The 26,073-nt window shown below is 42.9% G+C and overlaps 1 protein-coding gene across 10 annotated transcripts in view; it reads left to right on the forward strand.

Annotated features, from left to right (window-relative positions):
• The first annotated feature begins 1,231 nt into the window (after positions 1 to 1,231).
• The window catches only part of CHCHD6 (coiled-coil-helix-coiled-coil-helix domain containing 6), a 117,089-nt gene continuing 92,247 nt past the window's right edge, over positions 1,232 to 26,073 (forward strand). For 9 of the 10 annotated variants that reach the window (XM_030043947.1, XM_030043948.1, XM_041118627.1 and 6 more), the window contains exons 1-4: positions 2,356 to 2,565; positions 4,735 to 4,867; positions 6,074 to 6,143; positions 9,462 to 9,606. In XM_030043947.1, coding sequence (XP_029899807.1) covers positions 2,371 to 2,565; positions 4,735 to 4,867; positions 6,074 to 6,143; positions 9,462 to 9,606 — 543 coding nt within the window. In that variant the 5' untranslated portion in view covers positions 2,356 to 2,370. Of the gene's footprint in view, positions 1,313 to 1,503; positions 1,591 to 2,355; positions 2,566 to 4,734; positions 4,868 to 6,073; positions 6,144 to 9,461; positions 9,607 to 26,073 lie in introns of those variants that run through there. The other variant, XM_041118625.1, reaches the window with a different exon arrangement.

Here is a 26,073-nt window from a genome sequence, read left to right on the forward strand (position 1 = left end):
TGGAAGGCTATTACTAGGACAGCTGATGACTCTGCAGAGAGCGATCTCCAGCTCTAAATAATTGTCAGTGAAGCCTTTGACTCTTCTCTTGGTAACTAGATCTTGCTGTTCCTGGGCATGTCTGGCATCAGGGGTCTTTGCTATAGGATATCTTTGTTGCTTGGGAAAAGGCTTATGTGGAAGTTGGAATTGACTCTTGCTTATTTCTTGTTCTGGGATTTGAAATGAACCCTGTGTGTCAGGACTGGTTTTCTGGCTGCAGGGAGGACATGATAGCTGCTGAGTAATAGCTAAGCATGCTGGCAGTAATCAGCACCCATCAGGTTCTCTTTGGCGGGGGTTTACAGGCTGGGGAAGTGGGGTGAGCTTTGTCTCTACCTTGGGATTGGGTCCTGCCCTTGTGCAATAAAACCTTTAGGAGCTCCTTCCAGGCTCCCTGCAGAAATCTCTGGGGTTTGCCCTAGGAGGTGTTACCACTGGAGTTGACTCTGTTGGCATCCTCTGCTCCTGTGTAGGTGGAGAGGACATTTAAATTGCTGTACAGCTCCTCCACCATTATCATGGCTGCTTCCACATCAGTGTCCTGCAGGTAGTGGGCCCTGGTGAGCGTCCTTAGGCTCTTGGAGATCACAGGAAGGCATGGCTGTAAGTGGGACAGGCAGTTTTGTTTGACTTTGCCCACTCTCCCTCCTGGATCTTTGCAGGTGATGCCTGCCACTTGGCTGGAGTTACACCTGAAAAAGGCCTAAGGAAGGATGACAGGAATATTCAAAGTTACAGGAAGACTTTTGGAGGAGTAATTACATGGTTGAGAACTCACCAGCCTGGAAGAGCAACGGTGCAGGTCTGTGAAACCCTGAGAGGATAGAGGAGGCGAATAAGGAATGACTGTTCATGGGCTTTTTTAGTACAAAACCTGGGTGCCATCAAATGAAGTGAGCAGGTGGCAGATGAGAAATAAACGAGGCTGGTGAGAGCGTTCTGGGAGGGATCATGGTTTGCCTTTATCCAGACCTTTGCTCTTGCACTGGATGTGTGCAGTGTTTCTGTACTGCAGTGCAAACAGCTGATGGTACCATGATGCGGGGCCCTTGTCTTGAGAACTCGAGCAATGGGCCAAGTTCCCAGCGTACAAGGTATTACACAAATAACAAAAATATTCCCATCTTCCAGGAACGTGTTATAGAAGAGGCCTGGATATCTTGGGGGGCAGAATCCCACTGCTGAGTCCAGGCTGTGGCTGCCACATTAACTGCAGCGAAGAATAAGCATTAAACAGTTAAAACTGCTCCGATGCGCTGCTAAGAAGTAGGTAAGTAGTGTGTTGATACTGAGGTTTTGTTAACTGTCTAGTCACAAATGCACGAAATTGTATAGGTCATCACGTGGCCTGTATTTCTGGGAATGCAGAAAGTCTGCTTGGAAAGGATCCTTCAAAGCTGCCGCTTCTTGGTCCAGCTGCTTGTGTGTTACATTATCTTCTTTCTCATTCCTTCGGCTTAGGCTGGGGATCAGCTGTGCCTGGCAATGGCGACAGTATCTGCAACGGCCTGACCCATGCGGGACCCACACACGCGCCCGTCACAGCAGGTAACGGCACAGTCAGTAGGTCTTGCTGGAACAGGGCGGCTGAAAGGAGCGGAGAGGTGAATTCTGCCCACCGAGCAGCTGCTGTAAAATCGACTAGAGGTTGTAGACTGTAATTTTGGTTTTAATCACCAGAGAAGCGTGAGCTGACGTGTTGGGGTGGTGAGCTCCCCTGAGGACTATGGAGAGAAACGGCGTGTGGGAAGGTGGGCGAGGGATTGCTGGTGAGGTGAGGGGGATGCCCTCGCTCGGCTCCTTTGGGGGATGCTTTGTCTCCATGCTGCCGCGGGGGAATTGCCTTGGACATCCACGGGGACTCGACAGCCCGTGAACCCTCCCTGATGGACGATGGTTGGACGGTTCCTCAGTCTTGGAGCTAGGAGATAAGCTTCGTGCCATCCTGGCTTTTCTTCTGCGTGGTTACGTGTGGTTTGGTTTTCCTCCTGCGGTAATTCTGACGTTTACGGGGTGGTTTGATCCTGCATTTGAAGCGGAGGTGTGGAGGGCGGGCACAGCCCTTGGCGCAGGAGGGGAGGAGGAAGCCTAGTGAGCTCGGAGACGCTTTGGTACCTCCGCGGGTATGTGGCGGGGTGAGGACAAAGCGGTAACCTCCCCGGGAGCACAGCTCTCTCCGGGGCCCGCTCAGGCCGCCCGCGCCCCGGGCACCGCAGCCCGCGCAGCCGCCCGCGGCGGACTACAGCCCCCAGGCTGCACCGCGGCTCGCCGCCAGTACCGCGCCGCGCTATTGGTCGTCCCGGAGCCGGCCGCCAATGAGGCGCGGGTATGTTGGCCAGGCGGCGGAAGAGGAGAGGCGCTCTTCTCAGCGGCGGCCCGGTGCGAGTGGGGGGCGCGGCGGGGAGAGGCGTCCCTAGCGCCCGCCCCGCCGGCATGGGGGGCAGCGAGAGCAGCCACGGCGGCAGGAAGGTCTCCTTCGGGCTGGATGAGCGGGAGCAAGTCCGGGTGCTGCAGGGCATCAGGGTGAGGCGGCCCGAGGGTGTTCTGGGGCCGGGTGCTGGAGGCCGGGGGAGGAGGGCCGGGACCTGGGCTGAGGAGGGCCCCGCTGCAGTGGCAGGGTTGGGCAGGGAGAGCAGGGGAATGCGGTACAGGGGTGGAAGGGTGGGTGGGGAAAACTGGAAGGCTGAAGGAGTAGGGGGTCGGGGAGGCAGTGGGATGACTGGAGAGTGGTGGGAAAGAGGCTGAGTGCCTGAGCATGGCTCTTCTTGAGCGGTGACACACCAGCCCTTTATTTCCCCTTCCAAACTCTGCTCTCAACCCTCTTTCCCTCCTCACTGCCTGATGACCCCATCTTGCCCCTGCCTTGTGCTTTGCAGGCAGCTTGATGCCAAAGGCACTGCTTGGCTCTGAGGGCGTCCAAGAGGAGATACCTCTGCACTTATTAGTGATACCAAGAGCTTGGCAAAGCACTGCTGCCTGAACATACAGGGAGATAAGAGATTGTGGGGCTTAGTGAGATAAGGGGAGTTTCTAGGAGAGGCAGTGGGAAGCTGCTTCTTGAACTTTGATCAGACATCTACATGTATGTGTTGTGAAAACAAGCCTTAGAGAGTGGGGGTGGTATCATTAAGGAACATTTTCTTTTCCCCCTGTCAAGATTTCTCTCCCTATTTTTCATCGGTTATTTAAGTTTTTTTGATTTTTTTTTTAATTTGTTTGTTTTTTTTTTTTATTACTACCATCATTTTCATTGCTGTCGCTTCTTCATACTTTTATCTGGTTTTCCCTGAAGATTCGTCTGAAATGAGCTTGCAGAGTGTGTTTTGCTGTGGTTACTTAATTTTCTTCCCATTTTGACTAATCACATGACAAAAGTTAACTGAGATTGTGTCAATCTCCTTTTTAAGCTGTTTGATGGAGGTGAAGTTGTTCTTGCCTGATTTCTCTTTACAGGGTATAGGCAGGGACCCCTCACCTACCATGGATGTAATTTGTTCTGCTGCTTTAATTTAGTTAGCAGCTCCATCAACTAGATGCTGATGGAACTAGCGGAAAATGTGGGTTCGTTGTTACTGGTCTGTTTATGACCTCCAGGAGCTCAAGATGAAGACACCCTATGTATCTCATGATGGCTGATTAGGTTAAGTGAGCTGTGGTCCTTGTAGACCTTTCTGTTTGACTTCCTGAAGTCAAAGTTTTTTCTTTTTGTTTTTTGTTTGTTTGCTTGCTTGTTTTGTGAAACAAAATAATCCTTCCCCATTCTTAGTACCAAGGATGTTATTTGTTTTTTTTGCAGCTATGTATATAAAAGTAGTTCCATTGAGCTTGCCCTTAACTAAGTCTGGCTTTTAACAGATTTGTGTTTTTAAAAACCAGTTACCATAAACAGGAATTTGGCATGATAACGACATATAATGAAGATGTTAAAAATGCTGTTAAATTGGGTAGCAGTGGCATAGCTGAAAGTAAGTCTTCTACTGTGACCAGCCTAGGTGGGGAAACAGCCTTGTTTTGTTTTGTTCTGGAGCCAGAACATTCAGCACAGAACTTCTGACCTTGGGAGGAGGAAGGTGTCAATCTTAACAGTGCTGTGAGAAGCCCCTTGGACTGAACTGCTAGAAAACTTCTAGTTAACTTTTCTTTCTTTTCCATGGGTTTGGACCCAAGTAAGGGAGTGAGGATGAAGTTGAGATTGCAAAAATGTTTGCAGCCATATGTGAATGGGAGGGCTGTGCAGCTGTTCTCTGCCATGTGGTTTGCAATTCTGCCATGCTGAGCTGGGTTAGTAAGCATGGGGGAAGAAGAAGAAGGATGGATGGACAGACTTACAACCTGCTTAGTTCTTTTCCTTCCACTTCTGGTAAATAGGTCCCTACTCAAGGGGTTGGCTTGTTTAGCAGTGTTCTCCACCTTTGTTATTATTTGTGGAAGATTAATTGTCATTGTCCAGTGAAGCCTTTAGGGTCAGTAGATTGGAGGTTTTGTCACTTACTGATAGGGTATGTTTTTTAAAAATGTAAATTCAATATACAGATGACCACATGGATTCAAAGGACCGTAGCATTTAAATGAGGTAACTGGCCACACTTTTGCAGTATCGTGGAATCTAACAAACGGGGAGCTTTTATATTGAAATATTTGTCCATTAAGAGTTGACTTCATTAATTTTTTTCCTGTATACATATGTTTCAGCTCTCTGAAGATGTAGTGAACCGAATGAAAGAATCTCCTCAAAGTAAAAGGGACAACCAGAGATCATCCTGTTCATGCAATGGCACAGCTCCACCTTCACCAGCTGCAGAAGGGAAACCGAAATCTCCTACAGGTACTGTCAGTCCCTATCAGGTCTAGTGACTGTTTTGATACACTACTCAGTAGCGCTGCCACTAGATGTTATATAGTATGCAGTACATATAGTATGTATTTTTCAAGACTCTCTTGGTGTGAGAAGAGTTTTTTGATTAGCATGTAACATTTTTGTGTATTGTTGAATGTCTTGGATGTTACAGTCCTGTGATGTCCTCTTTATGTTTCTGAAAGGTAGCTGTGTCATCTGGCAGTTGGAGCAGTTGAAATGCTATGGTTCTAGTTCTGTCGCTGTGTGACCTTAAGACAGACAACTTGTTTTTCTAGGTCCTTTCTTTCCCTTCTCCATCTTTGGATTACCACCCTTCTCAGATAATTTAATGAACTTGTATCACTTTGTGAATATTTCAGATGAACATGTAATAAGCAAGGCAGATTTTTTTTATTTTATCCTGGCAAGCTGCCTTGTTGTCTCCTTTGCATGCAGAGGGAATATATTGCGGATGAGTGGGAGAAATACTGCTTTTTGTTCTTTGGAAATAAGCTCATAGGGAAGGATGGGCTGACTAAGCACAGCTTGCCAAGTGGATGATGAGAACTTGGTTTCTGAACTTGTCTTTCTTTACAGGTCAGAAAGCTATTTGATTTCTCTTGATTCTCAAATACACTTTGTTGATATGTTATCAGTGTGGATTTGTTTAGGGCATCCAGACTAACGTGAAATTAGGAGCCAGGCCTTTGCTTTTAGAGATTTGCTTGCTGTTAGCCTACATCTTTCCTGAAAGTGGATTCAGCCTTATGGATGGCCTGAACTCCATCAGATAATTTAATCTCCACTTGTGGGGTCCCTTGTAATTACAAGGAAGGCAGGAGGTCAAGGGTAAGACTTAATGGAACTGGAGGAAGGAAGTGGAAAATAGGTCTAAAACCATGTTTCAGTATAAACTAGGGTTTGAGCAGTTAGCATCCTTACCTAGAAGTTTCTATAGCATGCCTTGTGTAGTGTGCCTTGTGGAAGGCAATGCTGTCAGTGTCTCTTTGTTTCATGAATTCAAACTCCATCCCTCAAACTTAAATTTTCTTGAGACTTTTCAAGGTGTATTGTTTTTTTTTTCTTCGTGAGGTAACACTCATGTGAAATTCTCCTCTTCTCAAATAATTTATGTTGTGATGAAGGGCAATGTTTTGTACTATAGTTGTCACAGGTTTCTATTCTTCTTTCTAGGAATCCAGTCACCAATGGCAAGTGACTCTGGTCAGAAGTCTTCTGCTGCAGAGCAGGAACTGTACAGGAGGTGAGGTGAAGTTCTTGGAAAAGACAATAGTCTAGCTCCTTTTGGACTATATATATGTGTGTATATATATATATGTAAGTTTTACCTCAGTCCAAGTGCAATGATTGTATGTTTTAATACCTGAGAATCCCCTCTGGAGCCTTTTTTGGTTAAGGGCCATGGAACACATGTTTTTAGGGAAGCCTGTCCCTTAGCCAAAAGGGGAGCTGTGGGCAACTGGAGTGGTGTTTGGAGAAACAGGGAGGACCAATGTAATGAGTTGGTAACTACAGAAAACTTGCCTGTGATGTGCATTGCAAGACCGATAAAGCATAAACTTGAGTACAGTTGCCTTTTCTGGGACAAATGAAGGAGTCTAAGTGTTTGATACTTCCCTTAGGGATTTTGGAATCTCAAACTTGGTAATGGTTTTAATTCAGTTTATGCCTAAAATAATCAGATCTATCTTATGTATCTGATTCCATTCCTCCTCCTTTTCCTAGACTGGCCATAATGCCTGTCAGCCAGTACTAGTGCTATGAATTTTTCACCCAAGGGTATTTTAATTTATTAAGATAAAAATACCTGTAAAGATGGGGTAGGGGTGAGGAAAAAAAAAATTGCAGAAGAAAACTGTCCTTCTCTCTGACAGAACCACAGCAGTCTCCTCCTAGTTCTAGGCATTGCAGGGTACTGAGAACTTCAGTTCTGTGTAATTCAGTATCTTTCTGTTATAAAACTGCTAGCGTGATCTGTCTGTGTTCTTAAAGATGCTGTAAAGATTAGTCTTTTCCTGTTCTTTCCTTTGCTGCTCTGATGGTGTCTTTACTGTGCTTGTAGTCTAGGGAACAATGAAAATCAGTCTCTGTGTGCATGGTGGTTTTTGAGTATTGCAACAGACTGACCAAACCTGTTAAAACCCTGTTGCATCAATCACACTGTCCTTGTGGAAGTCAGAGATGTGACCAAGAAAAGTCTCTGGAAAGCTGGTTCACTTTCTTGGGGACTGTGGGAATCAAAATTGCTGGCAGTTTTCAGTGTTGAGCTACTGAACTGCATCCCAAATACCTGATCTGGGAAAGGAGAGGTAGGGGCAGAAATGCAGTGGAAAGGTAGGCAGGGAAGACAAGAAAGGGAGGAGCAGCTTGTATGTGTGTGGCTCAACTGTGGAACCAGAACCAGGCCTGGATGGGCTGAAATGCAGCCTGAAAAGTTTGTGGATGACACCAAATTGAAGGAGTGGTCACTGTGCTGGAGAGCAACATTGCCACTCACAGGGACCTCAGCAAGCTAGAGGCATGGGACAAGAGAGGCTGAGGGAGCTGCATTGGCTTAGCCTAGCGAAGAAGGGGGGTACGAATTGTTGTTTTCAACTTCCTAAAATAGTAAAATAGAGACAGTGCCAGACTGTTGTCAGAGGTGCACACGGAAAGGACAAAAGGCAAGGGACACAGATCACAGCAAGGAAATTCTGCCTGAGTATTAGGGGGGTGGGGGGAAATCCCAAACAGTCAGTGAGTGCAGTGAAGCACTGAAACAGGTTGCACCAAAAGGAGAGGTGCTAGGCTGGACCTTGTTCTCACCAACAAGGAGAGGCTGGTGGGGAATGTGAAACTCAAGGGCAGCCTTGGCTGCAGTGACCATGAAATGGTGGAGTTCAAGATCCTTATGGCAGTGAGGAGGGTGCACAGCAAGCTTGCTACCCTGGACTTCAGGAGAGCAGACTTTGGCCTCTTCAGGGATCTTCTTGGTAGAGTACCCTGGGATAAAGCCCTGGAGGGATGATGGGCCCAAGAAAGCTGGTTAATATTCAAGGATCACCTCCTCCAAGCTCAGGGGCAATGCATCCCAACAAAGAGGAAGTCAGGCAAAAATGCCAGGAGGCCTGTGTGTATGAACAAGAAGCTCCTGGACAAACTCAAAAAGGAAGCCTGCAGAGGGTGGAAACAAGGATAGGCAGCCTGGGAGGAATACAGAGAAATTGTCTGAGCAGCCAGGGATCAAGTTAGGAAAGCTAAAGCCCTGACAGGGTTAAATCTGGTCAGGGAGATCAAGGGCAACAAGAAAAGCTTCCATAGGTATGTCGGTGATAAAAGGAAGACTAGGGAAAATGTGGGCCCTTTCCGGAAGGAAATGGGAGACCCGGTTACCCAGGATATGGAGAAGGCTGAAGTACTCAATGACTTTTTTGCCTCAGTCTTCACCAGCAAGTGCTCCAGCCACACCACCCAAGTTGCAGAAGGCAAAGGCAGGGACTGGGAGAATGAAGAATTGCCCATGGTAGGAGAAGATCAGGTTCAAGACCATTTAAGGAACCTGAAGGTGTATAAGTCTGTGGGACCTGAGATGCATCTGGCTAACCCCTGTTGTTGTTTTATGTCCCTTGATCTTTTCCAAAGCAGTATCTACTTATCTAGCTAACTACTTTCTGTTCTCACTGTTTTCAGGTGATAATTAAGTCCTTAATAGAGCTAAATATAACTGAAGTATAAGCTTATATGGTGCTAAGTCTACTGTTGTTGCCAGAGCTGTAGCTCACCAAAATTGCAGGTCATGTTTAAAGTTTGTTGGACTTCTGAATTCCTGCTGATAATGGAGGGGCTGTGAGCAGATTTTATGTCAATAGATTATGGATTTGTGTTTTGGCTCTAGGCAGGTGTCGTGGTTTAACCCTGCTGGCAAGTAAGCACCATGCAGCCGCTCACTCGTGTCTCTCACAGTGGGATGGGAGAGAGAATCAGAAGGGTAAAAGTGAGAAAACTCGTGGACTGAGATAAAGACAGTTTAATAGGTAAAGCAAAAGCTGTGCATGCAAGCAAAGCAAAACAAGGAATCCATTCAGCACTCCCCATGGGCAGGCAGGTGTTCAGCCATCTCCAGGAAAGCAGGGCTCCATCACACGTAACAGGCACTTGGGAAGACAAAATGCCAACACTCCGAATGCCCTCCCTTCCTCCTTCTTCCCCCAGCTTTATATGCTGAGCATGACCCCATATGGTCTGGAATATCCCTTGGGTCAGTTGGGGTCAGCTGTCCTGGCTGTGTCCTCTCCCAACTTCTTGTGCACCCCCAGCCTCCTCACTGCTTGGGGTGGGGTGAGAAGCAGAAAAGGCCTTGACTCTGGGTAAGCACTGCTCAGCAATAACAAAAACATCCTAGCGTTGTCAACACTGTTTTCAGCACAAATCCAAAACACAGCCCCATACAAGCTACTATGAAGAAAATTAACTCTATCCCAGCCAAAACCAGCACAGCAGGGATAGTCCATGCTAAGCCATGACCCTGTTGCCAGAAGTCTGCTGATCACCTTCTCTCTGTTTGCCTTTGGCACTCATACAGGTATGAGCGAGAACAGGCACTGGTCCAAGAGGAGTTGCTCCGGCTGGCCAAAAGAGAAAGGGAAGCAGCCAGTGAGGCCTTGAATACTGCCCTTCAGCGGGAAAGGAACAACACTAATGAAGAGAGGCAAAGAGCGGCCCAGCTGGTGAGTAACAAAAAACCCCAGTATGTTTCCATGTAGGACATGCTAAAATATCTCTGCTTGATGGTATTCGTTAAATGTCACTTGTGTGATGAACTTAGAAACTTTGATTTAGGCTGAAGCACTCATCACCTCCTAATGCATCACTTAATGTTTGGCTTACAGCGTAGCTGGCAAGCTACACTTGTAGCATGTCATGCAGTGATGCTAAGGCCAAGCTTGCAGGGGAAGGCATAAGTAATGACTGTGCTGGGGACAGCTTTACCTGTGGCAGGTCAGTGTGGTTTGTGTATATGGAGTCACTGTCTGAGCTAGAGAGAACTCTTAAACCATCAAGTGTATGAAATGAATGTTTTGATACATACAGGATCAGATTCTGCTGTCTTGATACACCCTGAAACTTTGCTCTGTTTTTCTGGAGTATAATTGTGCAAATACCCAAATTAATAAAAAGTAATAATGAGTTCTGTTGTTTGAGTCTTATGATGCTGGTAACAGGAGAACTGTTACAAAACTGTCAAGTATTGTAACATTTTGAAGAAGGCTTAAGATTCATTTTTAGGGACCAGGAAGCATAAATGCCTTTTGTACACACCACTGACTCCCAAACCAATCTGTTCTTGCCCAGCAGGCAGACTTCTTTTTGGCGACTTCTTGCTGCAGCCTTTACTATTAGTTAGGCACCTTGGTGTTTGAGAAAACTCTTTGGGTTATTGTCATACCAGTGCTGAGAAAAGCAGTGATGGAGACAGAAGTACAGCGAGATGAGACTGAGTAGAGCAAAAGGTTTATATCACTAGAGTAGATTGGGGTTGTCATTGGTGGTTAATATTCACATGATACTATTTTCTATTGTTTTCTTTTAAATACTAATGTTACTATGGCAATGGCATACTGTCTGTAAACAATGCAGAGTCTTATTGGAACTGCCACATTTTCCTGGCCTGCGGTGGTATGAGCTGTTGGGGTGTGACAGCGAGGTGGGACTATGCTTGCCACAGAGAGATCAAACTGCCCGTTCATTTGGACTGTGCTGTTGAAACTTTATTGAGAGAACTAGACTAAGAGTAATTCTCCTTGCCTGGTACATACTAAAAGGATGGTTTAGGGAGAGGACAGACTTGAGTAATGATGGTCTTTACTGTGTTTCTTCCATCCTACTGATCTGTTGCATGCACTTGATTTAAATGAAGAATCTTTCTATGAGCATGTTTTTTTCTATATGTTGAATGCTAACAGGCGTGGCTTACCCAGGCATGTGACTTGGCTGTGAAGCATTTTGAGGTTATAGTACGAAGGCATTTTGGGGGGCTGAATAAATAAAATTTATATAAAAATGGCCATAAGGGTTCAGACAGAAGGTCCTTCTAGCTGTAGTCCATCTCTGGCCAGCTCCATAGCAGCTGCTTATGGAGAGCATGAGAACAGAGCAGGTGTATAGCAATATTTCCTACTTGTATACCCTTGCAACTCCTGCTGTTCTGGGGCTTAGAGGCTTCTTCAGCAAGAGGCTGTATTTTCCTGTTGGTGGGGAACAGTCCTTAATGAAATTGTCTCCCATGAATTTGTGTGTTTGTGTTTTTGGACCCGTTTGTGCTTTTTGACTCCATGATAACATTTGTATGTGGTTGGATTGGTAGGTCTCTGAGATTGCTCTCCTGGATATAGCTTGTGAACGGCTGCTGTGTCGCCGGAAATTTCCTCTTGGCAGATTGTGCCCTAACCACGGGAAGCTGCAGGATTGCTGAGCTTTAGAATAGTGATGTCTGAGGCAGGTGACTGCTGTTTCTCTGCATAGGGCATCTGGGTCAGCAGATGCAGTATTAACTCTCTTTCTACTAGAAAGAGAATATTCTCTTTATGAATGCAATTAACGGACTTCTGTAAAGGTGGGGGGGGAAGAAGCTAGTGGATTTATTGTCCAATCTAAAGATGTGGCCTGGCTCAGAAGTAGAGCCCTGCCCTCCTGCAGTGAGGTGTAGAGTCAATCCTGGAGAAATATGACTAGCAGAATCAGGCAGTATTTGTGAAGTGTAAAGAGGGCACCTCTAAAATGAGTTGGGACCTGACCGCTAACATACAAAAGCTGTTCTATTATCTGAATTGGCTTTTAATCCTGCAGTGTCGCATACCCAGATACTGCATACTTGATGCTCTGCAAAAATCTGATGAGGCTCTCCTTGTGTAACCCATAAAAGATAAATAGTAACCATGGAGTGTTAGCCCAGAAGGTGGTGCAAGAATGAGAAACTGTTAAATTTCATTGCTCTTTAACTATCTCTTGATCAGTCATAAATTTAAGATCCTTAAAAATGGAATAGTCTAGCCTGTCCTTGCAAAGATGAGGTCAAAGCTATTGTCTGTCGGCTTCTAGATGTCTTCCTAAGCAGGAACTGTTTTTGCCAGCCTTTTAAATTATTTGGATCCCTATCAGACTTGCTTTATCTCAGCTACAGTTTCCTTTTGGGCATGGTTACCTTATTGCATTGACTCAATCCTACTCAAATCATACCTGTCCTTTGTCTCCAGTATTGTTTTCTTCCTTTATTTGGAATAGGGCTTGAATGTTTCTTGTTCACTCTTCTGCTTTTTAGCCCTAGTATATGAGGCAAATAATGGGTGTGAGCTGCTCTTTCAGCCCTTCTGTGTCAGTCTTCTCTTTCAGGTAGAAGATAGTAGTGGAACTCTAGGTACCTAGTGGTAGTCCAGGTGCAGATGGCACTGGAAATTATCTGCTTAAATTTATAAGGGAACAACTTCCAGGGTTTTTGTTGTTGTTGTAACCTATTAGGGAAGCCAGAGAAAAATGGGGCAACTCCCATGAAAGAAATAACAAATGAATAATTTGCTTCTAGCAGCACTTAATTTAGTAAAAATTGAAAATCATGCCACATGTAATTAGAAAGTTTTGTTTTATTTATTTATTTTTTTAAATATTTGTAGTAAGATCTTGAGCTGCCCTGTGCCCTTGACATATCAATGGTTTGGTGATTAGTAGCCTTCTCTTGTACAGTTGTCTCCAATAGTCCTGCAACCTTACCACTTGTAGACCATAAATACAAATATGATAGCTGTATTTTGAAATTATTTCATTTTGATTGTGCTGAACGTCACTTGTCATTTAATCTGTTCTTTATGATTTTCATTCACTGAATTTTATTATTGGCAGTATTGCTATGAAGTACTTCTTCAGTCTTACTATATAATACACATTCCTGAAGAGAGCGTGGACTAGAGCTAACCTTTGATAGGGAACTTGCTGTCAGCTTCTGGAGCCAGTTACTTCATCATTTATGGGGTAGGGTGCAGATTAAAACTTATTGTTGGTTTTTTTTTTTTTGTGGTTTGTGTGTTTATTGTTTGTGTGTTGGGGTTTGTTTTGTTTGTTTGTTTTTTTTTTTTTATTGAAGTGGTGCACTGGTTACAAGAGGGATTTAGAATTAAGTACCTGGGTCCCATTCTACATTTTGTCTTGATCTTTCTTTTTTTTTAATCACTTTGAACAAGGTACTTAGCTTCTAGATACCTTAGATTTTGAATAAAAGTCCTTAAAGTTTTAGTTTAAGAAGCAAAACAGCTCTCTAAGTAGAAACACCGAAGCATTCACTTCCCTCTTTGAGTGAATATGGCTTTTGATTAACCATGGGGGACTGGCTCAAATGGAAGTAGTCTGCTAAGCTGCTGCAGAAGAAGTCTCACCAATTTGTATTAGAGATAAAATGTTTTGTTTGTTTGTACAGCACTGCAGGATTGTGGTGCTGACTGGACTCTGAATAATTTAATGCTGTGGGTACTTACTATACAACAAGGATTATATGTGCAGTACTTCACAGCAGGGCCTAGGGTGTTTAACTAATGCTTGTAGCATGCCTTAAGTCTCATGTGAAATATCCAAGAATTAATATAGCTATCTTTAAATCCTTTTGTATTTCTAGCATGAGGAACTTCCAAAGTTGTCATAGTCAAGTTATTTAATTGCTTCACTGTGTCGTGAATAGTCTCACCTTTCCTCTGTACCAGGAGTCTTACCTTTTTCATTTCCAATTAATCAAAACCTCTTCTCTCAACTTCTCAGTTCTTTTGACTTTCTTTTTTTCTCCTTCTTACCAACAAAAGAAACTTTGCAGGCAAAGCTGCTCTTTTTTCTCCTCTCTGCTTTTGTAATCTCCTAAGGCTGTGCAGCATGTGCAGCATATGCATCATGAGCCTCTTGGAGCCAGTGACTCCCTGCTTGATGGTTTTCGCTGAAACCTTTGAGACAAATCAATGTGGAATGGGGATGGATAAAAGCAGAAGCTGGGGGGGGGGGGGAATAAACGCGATTAAGCAAAGACATCTCATTACTACTCTAGAAAGGGAGGATTATAACTTATAAAATAGGAGGATCTCATTTAGGGGCCATGTGTGCCTGTGTTATCAGGACAGAGGGAGAGCAAATAGAATAAATGAAATTAATACTTTGAAAAGAAGCATTACCCGGATTTGAGAATTGAACTAATATGATTTGTGCAAAGCCCTGAAGTTCTTATCTCCCCATTTAATACCCCTAGGATAATGGCTTTGACAGAGTTATTGACCAAAAGTCGTCGTCTTCCTTTCCACTTTGAAAGAATGAATTCAGAAATGGGGTGATGGTAGGACAAACTTTGCACCATGATTAGCTTTTTCAGACAAGACTGACAGGCATTGGTTGCTGTGTGAAAACAGACTGGACACAGAATTCCTAAATTGCCAGGAAAGAGTTTCTCCAGCCGTCAGTGATGGATGGCTTACTATTCCCAGCGTTCCTGGTCATGCCCTGCTCACTGGCTTGCGGTATGGCAACCTTTGCTTTCTGGTGGCTGCAGCATTGCACTGTTGTGATTAGTGTGGCCTGGAATATAAGCACGGGAGGAAATACAAGGATTTAGGGTTTGTCTCTGGTTGCTCCAGTAGCTGATTATAATTGGTCATAGGCGGTTGGATTCTTTCAGATGATTTCTTGCCCTGAAATAATCTCTTTGCTCTTCAGAGCCTCTCATCTCCTCTTGTTGATTCAGGAGAGAAGGGCTGAAGGAAGAACACATGACTGGGAATGGCTTTGGTCAGGGCAGTGGGTTTTGATATTGGTGACATCTTGTGAATGTGGGATGCTGAACTCTTGGGCTTAGCCTGTGGCATTCTTTGGACACTTCCACCCTTGGTTTAGTGCACATTGGTCTGCTGACATTTTAAATGTTATGTTTTCTTCTCCATTTCAAAGTATGTGGAGGTAAAATTGCTAAAAGCAGCATAAACAGCCCGTTCATAGATTGACACAATGGAGGAGAATTTTGGTGGTAGTAGGGGAGTGATCAGGTGGAGTAGTGTTTTCTTTCTGGCCCTGTAGGGGTGGAGGAATGATCCAATTGGCCCATTCATGGAAAGTTTTCTTTAGATTTCTGGTCATTGATGAAACTTCAAGCCAATCTCACTTACATTTTTTGCTGTGAATTGCCCATTGTTGTGGGCTGTAGGTGCAGCTGAGCTGGTACTGAAGATGGTTTTAGAAACGGTCCTGAACATGATTTAGTTTTGTTAAGGCTTTCATTTACTTTGTGATAAGCTGGGGATCAGCTTCATCCTGGCTGATTAACCATAGGTAAGCATCTCTAGATTAGACTGGGGTTTTGTTGTGCGTAATCTCCTATCATTGTGACAAGCTGGAGTGACTGGCTGAGGTCCAGTAGTAGCATGGTGTTTGTTGAAACTGTGACAGTGTGGGGCCATCAGTGAAGCGAGACTGCTGTTTTTGAGGTCAAGCCTCTATTGTCAAAACTTGTCATTTTTTCCTCCCTCTTTATTTGAGTTGATGTAATGAAAGGTATTGTCTTTGTGAGCTTTGCATTATGGTTTGGATACTGCTCACATCAGGGCCAGTTTTGCTCATCCTGTTTGTTCTGCAGCTAAAATGTAGCACACGGAGCTAAAACCCTTCTCTTTCTAAAGTTGCAAGCCTATATGTAGGAAATAGGTTGGTTCTGGGAGGAGACATTGCTAATACAAGTCTTGGGTTTTAGTGTTTAGAGGCTCTTTAGTTTCTGTAAATATTTCTTGATTGAAGTTTTTTGTGGGTGAAGCAGAAAACATTGATTTAAATCAGCAAGTATGGAGGCTTGTTTTAAATAATAGTGCAAAGTGAGGAAAAAAGCCCATTCAGTTATTTTTCTCCAAGCTTGATTTTCATTGATGTTAGTGATTAGCAAAAAGTATCTACATGTGTTTACTAAAGGAATGACACTTTTTTTTCCCCCGATGAATTTTTATGTCATCTTTAGAAAATGACTGGTGCATTTAGTTACTAGAACATTAATTCCCACATATATTGTGGATACTGCCAGTTGTGGGGGCAGTACCTCTTGATGAGCCTTGTTCCCTGCAGTTTGGTTATTTGCAGAGCATTCAGGTACTGTGTGTCAAACACTCACATACCTACACTTAGGGCATGCAAAACCAGCTAGGGAACTCTGACTAGGTTAGCAGGAGTGGCATTCTCTTTGGCTAGAAGTTGCAATGCAGTTGTTTTCAATTGCTTTCACTAATTGAATAAAACTGCCTTTTAAATGTGTTGATACAAATGGAAAGATGTGTGTTTTGGTTTAAGCCTTAATGATTTATTATAAAATGTTGCAAGCTATTGATAGGGGGATTTAAATAGCTAGAGTGAGTAGCTTCAGACCTTGTTCCTCCTATTCTTCTCATTCTTGCTGTCAGAGCTAAGATATGTTTCTAGACTTTCCTTTCAAGAAAATGTATTAATGTGTGGAGTCTTTAAAGTTAGTGGTCTGTTATTCTATAGTCTCTGGCCAGAACGCTCTTCCTTTTCCCCCAGTTGGGTTCCTCTTTGGCTGCTACCTTGTACTATAGAAGTGGGTGCATTTCTGCAGTGAAGGAATTACTTCTTTTTATGAAACCATTAAACATTTAAGGGATCCCTATAGAAAGTAATCTTGCAGTATTAAGTGGTGGACTTTGGAAAGGTTTGCATTAAATTTAAACTTGGCATGGTGAGGATCTGCATGACTTCTACCTTCAGCAAGCTAATAACTTCCAGTCTCTGGAGCATCAGTGAGGTCTAAATTTAACTAAAGCAATTTTGGAGAATGTGTACTACAATGAACCCAGAAAGTAAAAACACAGTAAAACCAAAAGAAAACGTTCTCTTTCTCCATCTTCTCTTGAGGGAAGGGAAAGCTGTTATCTGGCTAAGGTAAGATGCTGTGTGTGTACTCCTTATTTTCCCTGCTACTGCTTCTGTGATTTGTCAGACATTTATAGCGTTTTTTTAACAGCTTCCAATTTCTGCAGCTAGTCTTTTATCTCCTGACTGAAGGTTAATTTGTGTTTGGAGAGTTTTTGCAGATTTCAGCAACTGATGGTCGTTTGAGCTTCTCATTTTTGTAGTCTCTTGGGTTAAGGGACCTTATCACAAGGTTGGCCTCTTTTTAAAGCCTATAGCTGGAACAAATGGAAGTTGTCTGTGGTGCTGCCTACTTCCCCTGTGTTGCCTTCAATTCTCCTGTACCTATATTTCACACTTTTTTTTTTTTTTGTACCAAGTTCATATACTCCACAGAAACTTCTTCCAAGTTCATTTGTTCTGACTTAGGGTTACTGTAAAGCCATTCCATCATTTAAGAAGCAAAATATAAGATTAGCCTTCCTTTCCACCTATCTATAACTACAAAATATTCAATTCAAAGAAATAAGAGAATAACACGTTGATATTTTTCTATGAATGGTCCAGCAAAGCTAGTACTGCATCTTTTTTTACTGCCAAACTACTGTGGAGTAGTAAAATTCTGCTCTAATTTTGCAGCTAATTTTGGGGGCATAAGCAACAGAGATTTAGTAATGCATCAGGGTGTTTCAGTAAGCTTTCCTTTCCTACGAGCCAGTATTAGTCAAATGTGGTACAGTTTGTGGTATGAGATTGTCATAGGTATAAAGGCTGAGAGTGTTATAAGAATGTAGTTCCCAATAACTTGGTTAAACTTTATTTTTGGATTAAGATTTTGCTTGTCTGTGTTTTGAGTATTTGGAATATTACATACATCTAACTTAGTATTTGGTGATAGCTTTCTAGTATTCATTGTATCCTACCTAAAAAATGACAGTGTTTGAGTCTTGAATCAATGATCCTTGATCACTGAAAATTTTCTTGATGTAGCTGGAATGTGTTACTTAAAAAGAGAGCAAGATTATGAATTTGGAGGGCTAATATAATAGCCAGGAAATAAGTTTGCACTGAATGGAACACTTCGATTGCTCTTGCGCTCTTAGATGGCAACATGAGGTAGGTGACCTCCCACTGGATGTAACTTTTGTCGTATTCCCTAAATGCCATGAAAACTAGCTTTTGTGCTTCCGCCACCTTTTCTTGGAACCTTAACGTGTATGTCTTGGTGGTGGTCCTCATTGACAACAGAGGGGTGGTAAAGAACATACCTGAGATGGCCGGTGTTCCACAGTGGGTGGCAATGTGAGAGAAAAATGGTCCAGGGTTCTTTCTGGGTTTCAGTAAGAAAAGCTGACAAGTGGCTTAATAAAGTAGCTGTTTTAATAAGGTAGCCTAGAAAGAGGACTATAGATAGCAAGTAAATCTTATGTCCCTTCAGATGCTGGGAGCTCTGCTTTCATGCAGCATTGTACACACCCTGGATGGATTTTCCCACGATGTGCTATGCGGATGGGGAAGGTTCCTCCTTTTTCGTCATTTGAGCAATTATATTCTTACAAGAAAACAACTCTGTTCATAAAGGATGTTCACATGAGAACATCTTGCTGCTCTTTAGATAAAGACAAGGTCCTGCAGGGGCCAGTACCGAGGGGCAGCTGCCTGCAGACTCCCCTTGTTACGATGCTGAGGAATCTGTGCAGCACAAAACAGGCCTGAAGGCCATGCTGTATCTGTATGTGCAGCACGGCGCAGGCCTGCACCTGCTCAGGTTAACTGTTCTGTGGATCACCATCCCCTCGATGCACAGTGGTCTCCTGGTCAGGATCGCTACATTCCACCCCTTCATCCACGTACAGTTTACCTTTCTCAAAGATAGGTAAGTTACAGATTATATTAGCAAGCTGTTCAGCTAATAGGAAGTTTCCTGATGGGCTGGAATCTTATCTATGTGATAACATCTGTCAGTGCACTGCACAGAGGGGCATGGGGTATTCCAGCAGGTTCCCATACAGCAGCTGCTCATGGTAACATAGGGGCTTCTCAAGCCCAAGTACAACGCCCAACAGAGCAGATGTGTTCTGTTCCCAGATCACATTTCCTCAAATACAATGTCTTCTACAAGTCTCCCAATACAAATAGCTTTGTTGGATCATACTAGAAGATGAAGCTGAGTCTACATGGTATGATGGGAGAAATCAAAATAAGCACTGATGTTATTTCTTTATTTTTCACCTTAAAGAAAAGTTAAAGCAGGCTGATACGAAGCGTGAATTTCACTGAGGCTTTTTCTACTTTGTTTATACCCTCTGCTACAGTTAGGTATCCTCAAACCTGCTTCTATTTGCTGATGAAGTTAATTTTCATTCTTGTTTGCTTCCCTCTCCCTCCCTCTTTCTCTCTCTTGTCTTTTTACTTTCCCCAAACTGCAGGATGGTTTGCTCCTGCCGCCTCTCCTCGTTGGTGGCGTTATCAGGCACGTGTGCAGCGGGTGAGATTGCAAACGCCACTGTTCTCCGGGATTCTAAGCATCAGACAATGTTTTACACGGCATCCCATTCTCTAGCTGGCTGGTTGGACATGATGTTGGTACCTTATCTTCACGCTGACACACACTGGACATTAATAGAAATACATTGCTGAGGCACATGTGTGGAATTTCAAGCAGCCTTTCTAGCTGTGCTTTAGATAGTCTATTGTGTGCTTAACCTCCTGGAAGAGGTTTTGATGAGAAGCGCATAATGTTAACTCTTGGGCAGCTGGGTGGACTCTCTTAGAGTTTCTTATTACAGTCAGCATAGTATCTTCCTAATTACATGCTGCTTGTGTATTTTGGAGTTTCAGCAGTTTTAAATCTGTCTTTCCATGAGCAATATTCCTCCTTCCTAATGCAAATTTAGGGAAGAAATAGCTACGTGTATTGCACATGGGGAGGAGGTAGGAAATACGTGCTGCAGAGGGGAGTGAGCTGCCAGCACTCTTGTTTAGCTTTGTCTGAAGTCTGTCCCTGTATTATTTTTGGCTCTATGATTGCCTTACATCAACTGAAAAAATGACCTGGATGCAACTGCTGCTATTTGCCAGGAATTCCTTCTGCTTTTGGAGCACATCAGAATTTTTATTGTTTCCTTTGTACTATATATGTCTACTTTTCTCTGCTTGTTTGTTATGACCATCTACAATTATCTATATTATTTATGAGTACTGAGAAAAACATGATGGGAAGTAGCGTCTTAAAAGGGACTGTACGAAAGGAGAGGAAATGAGCTGATGACTTTCTCTTTGATTTTTAGACAATGAAAATAGAACACCTGCAAGCTTATGAGGGGGGGAAGGAATTAGAGAGTTAGCTGGCTTTCTTTTTCCTGTCTGCGTGTTACATTGGGGGTTTAGAGCCTTTTTAGCCTCAAAGACTTTGTGATAATGGGCAGACTTGAAGGATGATGCAGTAGGAATCGAGAGTAAAAATTGATCAAACAGACAGATAGAGCAGGGCTATGTATAATTACTGTCCAAAAGAAAAAAGCTCCATAGTTTAATACCTACTTGAATAGTACATTAGACTAAGGATACATTTGTTAAATAACCAGTGCTCTTCCAATTAGGACTGAGAGCTTGCCACGTACATTCACTGGATCTTCAGCCTAATGCTTTTGCAATGGAAAAAGTGGTTCACTGTCTAGCAGATGACTTCAAGCCCCTTTCTTTTTCTAAACACATAGGCTTGTATCTCTTCTCTCTCCTTTTCTCTTCTCTCCAGCCTCTGAAGAGAATGTATTTGTTCCTCAGTGTTAATCTTGCTATAGTTGTAATTGGCACTGTCAAGCTGAAACTGTGACTCCCCTCTGTAGCTTCCAAACTTCCAATACACAAATAGTTCTGTACAAAAGCTGTTCTCTTCCTCGCTGAGGACCTGAGCAATCAGTCATTTTTGTATTTTCATATGATATGCTCTCCTAGTTTAACAGCTAAATGTGGAAAAAGGGGGATTGGGAATAAGGGTATATTAAAAAAACCCAACCAAACACCACCAAAACAAAAACCAACAAACCACCACAAAACAAGGCAACATCCCAAAAAAACAAAACCAAAAAAACAAAACCAAAAAAACCTCCCAAAACCCAACAACAGTAACAACAACAAAAACTTAATGTCAGCTGCAAATAAACTTACATGTTTCTAAAATCCTCTTCCCTAATTTTCCAGGGTAAAAGAATTTTGTTTTAAGCACAAAACTTGACAAAGCATGAGGACCTTAAACTGCAAAGCCAACTACAATTTTAAAGATAATGAATGTCAGTCCAGCCTATAGTTTTCTATCATTTAAAAAGTTGCCCCCCCCCCCCCAGCCAGTGTGCCTTTTCCTGTTCAAGGCTCAGCATTTCGTAGTGTAATTTTTCCAAGCTTTGTGCTACTGAAGGTTATCATAGGGTTCTGTTGAAACCCAACCTACTTGCCTGTGATTTCCTGTTATACAGCGACCTGCAAAAAGAGGTGGTTCTCTGGTCAAGTAAGAATTTGACACTGTTCTGTTACTGGTACAGAAGTGGGATGCATCAACACCTTTTCCCATCTGATGGCTGTTCAGAAGCCTGTGTTCAGAAGCTGGCTCTCAGGTCACTCTGCCCTTGTTCCAGATCATGATGAAGGTCTAAATGCGATCTTAAAGCTGTTGCCAGCCACTTGCATTTTCTTTTCTTTAGAACAGTTTAGAAGTAGTTCATCAAATTTTATACATCTGGGTAAAAAATAGGAGTTTTTGTTGTAATTAATCTAGCTAGAGTATCAGTTTGTGCCAAAATTAAGAGGGGACCGTTAGCTGTGCTCTTGCTTCAATAATGTCATCCTGCCATAGCAGGCTTACTTTCTAAGGTTGATAAGGAATGTGTTAAGACATCTGGAGGGAAAGGGGCTTTAATGGTCTTAGCTGCCATTCTCCTTTGTGTAGATGGGACTAGTGTGGTTGATAAATACTTTGCTGCCTCAGGCCTTGCAAATGCGGGCTGTTCCCTTAGGAAAGAAAGTAGTTCAAGGTGTTCTTCAGATGGGATTGAAGAGCAGCTAGATGGAAGAGATTTCTTTCAGCCTAGTCGCACTAACATGAATTTTAACCCCTCCTAATTTCAGCGTTTTGCTGTCAAGTGTCGCAGTGGGTGGGTAACGATAGATGATAGATTTTTCTAACTACATGCACATGCCTGCAAGCACGGGCAAAATTTTACCTTGTTGTTTGCACACATGTTTAGAAGTTATATCTGCTTTCTGCACAAGAAATATCTCTTACTGGGCATTTTTAAACTGCAGTAAAAATTAACATCTTTGTAAGAATGAATAATAAACTTCCATATAATTAGACTAATTTCATGTTGTTGCTCATTGGCCAGCAGATGTTGCTGTTGAGCTTGGTTAGGCTTCATTGTGCAGTTCAGCAAGTCATTTGCCTATTTTAAGAGCTATGATGCAGACTGATTTGGAACTAAGTTTCCTGCTTGATAATTCATGTCATCTACTGGTAAGTCAATATACTGTCCAGAGACTTAACGTACATCTTGTGCACACGTGTGTGTAAATAAATAATATTAGAATGTCTTTTTTGACCTGTGCATTATTTTTTTCACTTCATTACTGACTCTGAATTCTTATGAAACTTTCCCCTTTCATTAGCAAAGAAATTTTGATTTGCTTGGTTTTTAAATTATTTTTTGAGGGAGGGAGTTTGCTGGCTTTTCAAGTGAGCCTTTAAAATGTGATGGTGCAAATGGAGTCTAATAAACAATCCATAAACAGCATATTCTCATTAATACCCCTTTGAATTTAGGATCTGGGAAAATCTATTACCTGCCTCGTGCAGAATCTGGGACATAATTCTTGTATTTTATTTGGGGTCAAAACCACTGCTCAGCCTGGTGGCTGCTCTATGTATTGATCTTGCAGAGACCCTGTGTTCTGCTCCTCAGTTCTTTGGGATGTGATTCTAGCTGTAGTACTCTTATTTTGGAACTAAAGATTTTTAATGTGCATCTTGGTTGCATGCCAACAATGATACCTTCACTGAGTTCATACTTTTTTCCTGCCGTGTTGAGAGCACTTTCAAAGCAGCAGTGAGTATTTCCTGAAGGTGGCAGTGAAGGGACACCCATGAAGACTCCGATCCAGGGGTGGACGGGGAACTGCTGAGCCCTCAAATTGCTTGCATACCAGTGAAACATCTCAAAGTTTTTGCTTATTTGTTTTCATTCTGACTCTAGCTTCTCCAGGAGTTACCATAATATTCTTCAGGATGAGTTTACCCTAAGTTTTTGAAGTTCATTGGTTTCTACAGAAAGACATCATTTGGAGTTGTGAGGCCACTATGTACTGACGTAGTTTACAAACTGGAGATATATGTTGAATCAGCCTGCTTCTATCTTTCATTTTCTCACCATGCCTCCCGGGACTTGCTTTCATGCTTAAATGCATGGATCTAGCAGCTTGTGACATTGCTGTGTGTTCAGGCTGCAGAGGGGAGGACAAGGTTCTTGTGAAGACAGTACAGGTTTCCACACAAATGATGTGTTATGTTCTCAGCCGCCTCAGATTTCTCTTTGGTCTTCAGCTCTCTAGTTGGTTTCTAGTAGTACTTCTTGAAGGGGTAGATAACTGCTGCTGAGAGCAAGTTTGGTTTTGGAAGTGGTGGGAGGAGAGTGGCAGATGCTGTCCTAATGACATCTCATACTCGCTATCAAAACTGATGTTGCTGCCTGTGTTCCTCAGATCCTCTTTAAGTTTCACTGTTTGACCTACATCCTAGTCTTCTAATTAGATACTGCCTACAAAGCCTGGTCTGTAAAAATTGACTATAATATGTGTCCCTTTGACTATCTACAATCAGACTATGTAGACTGTCTAAGAAGGCCTGTACTGAAAAACCACTGGAGTTTCTTTCAGCAGAAGTTTGAGATGTATATGCAGTATCACAGGTCAGTCTTCACTGATATTGTAAGTTTCTGACTAATTTGAGTGATTTGGAGTTTAAACATAAAGATGATCTAGCTGGCCTTGGACGAAATGAATTATTGCTTTGAGGGCAGAATCTTCTCTTGAGGGAGAAGTTGGTGGTTGGCTGGAATCGCTGCAGGTTTTTAGGGAGGAGATTTGTATCTTTTCATCTGTTTTCAAGAAGGAGAAACGAGTTATAAAAACCACTTAAAGGTTCAGTTAAGATTTATTCTGGCTGCATAACTGCCTCCCATAATAACTTTAATATGCATCATCCTGAAACTCCTAATTGGCCCTGGTGTTGGCAGGGCTTTCAGACCCAGCAGAATCTCCAACATTCAGCAGCTTTCAGGAAGGAATGTAGCCAGAGAAGCACAAAAGATGAAATGGCTGCCTTATAAATTCTGACTGACCTTGAGAGTCCTTGTGTTAACAAGCAGGAGGACGCTGTTGAGAGCCATCTAGACGAGAGCAGTGGTGGGAGTGTGTGTAGGTGCATAATTGTTGAGGCAAGAGGAGAGGACAGGGGAAGACCTAGTGGGCTTGGTGGGAGGAAGTGGTTTTGTTGTGGGCCATGTACCTATTTATCCTGTTGTTTCTGTTGTTGGTTGGAGTCCTGTCTGTACTGACACTGATTAAATTTTTTTTTTTTTCTGATGGATGCTTGTGGGGGTGGGCTATGGAAGATCTGTGGGTTGAATTAATCCATTTTGTCAGGCCTGGTATCTTTATTTAGGAAATGATCCCAGTCAATTGTTCCTCTCTACTTAGTGACTGACTGGTTCCTGTGTGGGTGCTCATCAAACAGCTCAGAGCCTGAATGACCGGGAAGGCTGAAATCTTCTTTAGCGTCTCCTCTGCTCCCCCTGTGCCTGGGTGGGAGGTGGAAGCCTGCCAGGCTGTTGCGGTGTCGTATCGTTTTTGTGAATGATGGAGGACTGTCTTTCTCACTCTCCTGGGCTGTCAGTTGGGCACCTTTTGCAGACCCTAAATTCCCTTTAAAACAAAACATTTGGCTTAGTTTATTTCATTCCATTAAGTAATTTCACTGCTAATGCATAATTATCTACATCAGTGACACTCGTCTATGCTTTAATTATCACAAAGCTGCACAATTCCGCCTCCCCCCTGCCTAGAAGTTGTCACTTGTGCAGGGTGGTTTTGCAGAGATAAGTGTGTAATACACGACAGTGCTTTGGGTCTCACACAATACTCAGGCAGTTGCTGATTGCTAAATGTAGGCAACAGAAGAGGCAAGGATTTTGGTCTCTGTCTTCTATTAGTGGCTGTTATCCATGTGGAGTGAGAGACATTGGGAAGGAAAAAGCTTATCAAAACTTCATAATACGGGCTTGAAGATAAAGATGTGAGCAAGTGCTGATTGGAGGCATTAAGCTTACAGGTGTTAGGAAAATTTGGAAGCACAAATATTTGTTTTTCTTCTGAAGAAATGTAAGAAATAAAGCATCCGTGATCCTGGGCAGCAGCCCAAGAGCCCTGATTGCGTTTGAGAAAGATTCTTTGTATTTCTCTTCCCCAACTCCTCCAGCTTTGTTACCAATTCTGTTTTTGGTAAACACCCTCTCCAAGTGCAGAAGAGCCCAGTAAAAGTCTTTGTTCCAGCCAGTCATTATGAGGAAATACAACTGAGTTACAGGGTATTTACTCCTAGTGTTGGGAGAAGATACATACTTGAGTGAAATACCTGTTGTTTCTTAACACCACACGCTCTTGTTTGTTAAGGAGTGATTTTGTTAATGGAAGACAAGGTCAGTCCTATCTTAACAGAGGGCATGTGGGCAACATGACACTTGTGTGGTTGGAAGGTAAAGGTTTGTTTGGGAATAAAATGTTCTTTAAGAGATTTCTGAAACCTTGCAAAATCTGAATGAGGAAAAAGCTGGAGGGGGCTCATAATTGCACTTGTCTAGTTTCACAAAGCTGAGAGAAGTGGGTTGTAGACACCTCATTTAACTTGCAATGATGCACTGAGGTTTGTGGATGAGGAACACCTGGAGCATGTGTCAAAAAGATAGCAAATCTTGAGAGGGACCTGATAGAAATGAGGGCAGTATGAGGAAGCAAAGCCTGTTTATTATCTTATAATAGATGGAAATGAGGCCATTTATTGGTGTTATCTGCTGGCGGAGACGTTCTGCCAGCTACCTTTGTTTGGAACTCTGACCAAGACGTGCAATACATAATTGTGTTCCAGCTTCCATCCTGACTTAATTCTTAGGATTGAAATTACTCTTTTTCACATACAAAAGCATTGAATTCTTTTTCTTTATTGTTAT

This window comes from Aquila chrysaetos, chromosome 20 (genome assembly GCF_900496995.4).
Source record: "Aquila chrysaetos chrysaetos chromosome 20, bAquChr1.4, whole genome shotgun sequence".
NCBI classification, from domain to species: domain Eukaryota; kingdom Metazoa; phylum Chordata; class Aves; order Accipitriformes; family Accipitridae; genus Aquila; species Aquila chrysaetos.